General features: G+C 35.1%; 1 protein-coding gene and 1 pseudogene across 1 annotated transcript in view; both read right to left on the bottom strand.

Annotated features, from left to right (window-relative positions):
• Nucleotides 1–505, bottom strand: part of LOC105805116 — a 3,365-nt pseudogene extending 2,860 nt beyond the window's left edge.
• Nucleotides 506–4,953, bottom strand: part of LOC105805115 — a 45,242-nt gene continuing 40,794 nt past the window's right edge. The window contains exons 4-5 of the mRNA XM_012637929.1: nucleotides 1,454–1,580; nucleotides 506–615 (exon numbers count right to left, since the gene is read on the bottom strand). Of these exons, the coding sequence (XP_012493383.1) occupies nucleotides 506–615; nucleotides 1,454–1,580 (237 nt within the window). The remainder of the gene's footprint in view (nucleotides 616–1,453; nucleotides 1,581–4,953) is intronic.

The raw sequence follows: 4,953 nt of genomic DNA, 5'->3' as shown, positions 1-4,953 counted from the left end.
AGGCAGATACTTAGTGTTCTGATAATATTACTGAGTATGAATTTCTGTAGAATCGCTTTAACACTTCCATAGGATAGGAAACAATAAAGCAGAAACACAACATTTGCTTTAGGTGTTCTGGGAACCAAATACCAATACCACCACTACAATAAGACATTTCAATACAACGCAAAAAGGGAAATTAAAAAATAGTTTGTCACAGAGTTCCTCAGAAATACACACATATTCCCATCTCCTGAAAAGGAATGGAAGAGCAAGTCACATCCTGTGGTCCCTTATTACCCATTAAAAGGACTGACTCTCACTGTAAATGTGAAGGAAGATCACTGAAGATCACTAAGTCCTTAGATAACTTAAGAACAAAGGACAGAGATGCCCATATCTGAGATTAAGAGAAAGAAACACAGGTTTCTCAGAAACCATTTCCATTGGAGCAGAACTGCCCAAACCCACAATTTATAGCCTGGCCTTCCCCTTGACCTCTCACCTGTGTCATCTGCTTCATTCACTCCCACCTACCTGGCTGTTCTGCTAAAGTTTCATGTCTCTTCACATTCCAGGGCCCTTTCCTTTGCTCCAGACAGGTGATCAGGTCTGGCTTAAAGACAGCAAGACCTGTTTTATGAGAAAAAAAAAATGACATCACTCTTGCTAGGATTCTTCAACTACCAACCTACTACTGTGCTCAGTAGAAAAGAGAGAACATTATATAAGATTTTAGAAAATTAATCAAAAATGCCATTCCCTGTTGGAAACTTTGGAATATTTAGGAAATATTTAAAATTTGTGAGTCTTGGCCAGGTGTGTTGGCTCATGCCTGTAATCCTAGCACTCTCTGAGGCCAAGGTAAGACAGTCGCTTGAGGTCAGGAGTTTGAGACTAGGCTGAGCAAGAGCGAGACCCCATCGCTACTAAAATTTAAAAAATTAGCCAGGCATGGTAGGACACACCTATAGTCCCAGCAACTAGTGAGGGTGAAGCAGGGGGATCACCTGATCCCAAGAGTTTGAGGTTGCAATAAGCTATGATGACACCACTGTCCTCTAGCCAGGACGACAGAGCAAGACTCTGTCACAAAAGCAAAATAAAACAAAACTAAAATAAAATAAAATAAAATTTGTGGGTTGCTATCTCTATTACCCAGCACCAGTGAATCAAAAACTGATGCTGGAAATTTAATTTTAAGAAGTAGATAATATTTTACGCTCCTAAATTTCTGAAATTACCACTAATCTAGAATAAAGAATACAGATCAGCTTGAGAATGGGTAAGATTAAAGTCAAGATAAAACATCTTGAAGATTTTTCCTATGCAACAAATCCCCAAGATTGCCTTGGAAACAAAGATCTAAAATTAATTTATATAAAGCAGAAACTCCCAGAAAATTTCCTACAAAGAAAGGATATGAAATCCTTCACGTGGAAGAGAAATTGTGTATTGAAGGTATCCTCACCGAGGGAGACCAGGTTTCTGTAGTTCTCTAACATCACATCTCTATACAAATTCCATTGAGCAGGTTCCAGGCATGCCTGCTCTTCTGGAGAAAATTCTATGGTCACATCCCTGAATGTCAACAGTCCCTGAAAGAAAAACACATATTTACAAAGTGGCTATGGGAAGATTCCTTAATTTGGCTCCACGTGAAATGAGAGAGGGAAGACAACAGTTTCTTAATTATATGAGTGACTGGAATTATTCAAAAAGACAATTTTTAACACAACAATATTCTGTAAGGTATTCTGTAACTCTTAGGAATGAAACTGACATAAGATCAACAAATCCAGTGTAGGTACTATAGTTTTCTGGATGATACAGTATAAAATTCAAGGCGCCGAAACAGACATTTACATTTTGAAGTTCTACATTACATCATGCAGGATAAGATGTGTATATGTTTCAGATGGAAAAGTCATGCTGAGGCAAAAGGTATCTCTCAAACTTTAATGTGTACAACAACGAAGTGGAGATATTGTTCAAATGCAGATTTTGATTCAGGAGATATGGAGTGAATCTTGAATTTCTATCAAGCTGACTAGTGATGTCAATGCTTCTGGCCCAAGAGGAATGTCTTTCAAATGTCCAGTAAGTGGCAGAGTGTGGCTTTACTCCAGTTCTCTGACTAGAAAATAAATACGAGTGCCTTCATTTTCCAAAGCAAGCTATGTGCAAAGAAAATCTAAACAGAAAGGGAGCTTCCAGATTAAATGTGATAGTTTATGCACATCAGTTGGTAAATCCTCACAAGTTTCCTATTAATAGTTAAGAGAAAAATAATAACTCTACAGTGGAAAAATTTATCAGAGAGAACCTTAACCAAGTGAATAAAAATAACATGAACTATAATAGGACAAATTAATATTAGGAGCCAATGGACGCAGACACAACATCACTAAAAGCAAACTAAAATGAATGAAAACTATATATCATATCAATATAACCGCAAAAAGAAAAGTTTAGTTGTCATGACTTTAAAGCACAGTACACTAATAAGAGATCTGTGGTGGAGTATACATATTCTATTTGTACCAGACATTAAAATGATGTAATTTCCAGGTTCTAGAAACTGATGCCAAACATACAGGTATAGAAAGCTTTCAATGTGTTTCTATTATGTAGTATACCTGACAAAAAAACTGAATAAAGTCAGCACAAGACAACTTGAAGTTAATCACAAATGTCAAAATAGGTAATGAACTTCTAATAAAATAAGATTAAATTTCATTAAAAACACATAATATATATGTGTATCACACTGAAATGCAAACATACTTGAAGATATAAAGTGTTGTTATATTAAGTTAGTTTAGGAGATGAAAATAGTAATCATTGTTCATGATTGTGAAAACAGCATTGTCTAAGCACATATCTATTTATATCTACATATGTTTATTTATTTTCTATCCATCGATCCATAAGATGTATGAGAAAGTATGCACTTAAAATAAATGGGAGTGTCTGATAAAAGGTGCATTTGAAAGGTATGACAAAAGTTAGATAATTACATTATGTCCAGAGACTTGTATATCAACTCAGAAAATATAAAATGAGATTATTTCCTCAAATCTTTCAGATGATTTAAGAGAATATGCAAAAAAAGGTGTAGTTATGATTATGATCTGACAATATGGGAGACAATGTTCATTTCCATGGAGAATAGAAGCCCATTTTAAAATAAATACAAATTATAAAAGTATCATTGGAAAGACTAATAAATTAGATGATCTCAAAAATAAATATTTCTGTGCTCTTATATAATAACTGGATCTATGAACAAATTTCAATGATCTCCATATGTTTTTATAATCCTCTTCCTCTCGTTTTATAACAGATTCTCAGTCCAGTGGGGCCTGAAAAACAGAACCCTGTAACTTTTAACAATTTAACCTTTTTGAGTTGTTTTCCAGAAATGGCAGATTTTCCGCAAAACAAAGGAGTTGAGATTCCAAAGGCCCCTGTGCAGACTTCCTGATACCAAGACTCACCATCCCTCACTAACCTGCTCCAGTGCATATAACACCTCATCTATTTTAACACAACCTATATATGCCCCAATGCACATAGCCTCTAGCAAAAAAAACTTGCTCCTTCTGTGAAGTGGGAAGTGGAAACAATCAAAAAAATCTCTCCTTTATGACTAGAGGAAAACGAACACAGGAATCATTCTTTTCTAACAAAATCTGGTATTCTCCACACTGTGGCCTTTTTGGGCCCCAAATCTGTAGACATACCTGGTCCAATTTTTTCAAACCTAATTTTACTTATTTTTCGCAATACCTTTTCAAGAAGCTCTACTGAGTAATTCTTGAAAATGTATAATCTCGTTTACACTTTAAAAAGAATTTCCCCAGTCTGAATAATATGAATAGACATGTGATGCTTTCCCATGAATTGCAAAAAGATAGGTCAGAAACCTGATTTCATGGTAATCATTCTCATCTGTTTGGTGTATTTTGCAATTATTTGTGAATACTCATGAAGCCTCTCAGATAAGCGCACACTAAGCCCACAATAAGCCTACTAAGCTACGAAACATCATAGCCCTACTTTTACGTAAATAGATGTACTATATATTTTGAAAGCTTCTATGGATTTTCCTAATCTACAGTTTAAAATACAAGCATAGGTAACTCTATAAACCAGTTTACAGACCAACACACATGTAAGGAATAATTACACTACATATAAATTTCCCCTGTAAAAGAAAATACATCTCACAGTTCCATTTCCCCCTTGGCAGAAGGGAGAATATAGGAAAGCTCAGTAAAAACAGTTAAAGGGAGTGGACATCCAATCGGAGAGTTTGAAGTTCATGACTACTAGAAGGACAGGGGAGTGGAAAGGCTCTCAGTGAAAAAGGAAACAGGCCTGGAAAGGAAATGACTTGCTCAAGTTCATGCAGGTGCTGCTCCCCATCACTGGCATCACCACCTGAGTTCTGCCTCCTGTCAAATCAGTCACTGTCTCCCATCACCCCTCCTCCATGGTCTAAAGTTCTACTCTCTTTTAAATTTAACTCCACATTCTCTTCTTTTAGATGCATGCATGTGTACATATGTAGGTTATATGTTGTCTCTACATGTATGCATACATTTATACATGTGTTTGTATATTGTCTACATGGTATCTAATTAACCTAAAAATAAATGAGCATTCATAAATCAAGTCAACAACACCAAATATTTTCCGATTTCACATGACTTGAGTAAATATTTTGGTAAATATGGTTAGTTTAATAAAAATAATTATGTCTTCTGACGTATCAGCAAAATACTCATTTACTTGACTTTAAGGTTATTGCTTTTATACTTGCCTAACAGAGTAATATAAAAATGGTTATAATAAAAAGTTTAACCTGAGATGATGGCTAGATTTTTCTTATGTCTCATGAGATTTACAAACATAACTGTTAACAATGAATAAAGCAGACATAAATGGAATGGAAGTTTATAAATG

Source organism: Propithecus coquereli, unplaced genomic scaffold (genome assembly GCF_000956105.1).
Source record: "Propithecus coquereli isolate 6110/MARCELLA unplaced genomic scaffold, Pcoq_1.0 Scaffold125, whole genome shotgun sequence".
In the NCBI taxonomy this organism is placed as follows: Eukaryota; Metazoa; Chordata; class Mammalia; order Primates; family Indriidae; genus Propithecus; species Propithecus coquereli.
This window is presented reverse-complemented; position numbering and strand designations above follow the sequence as displayed.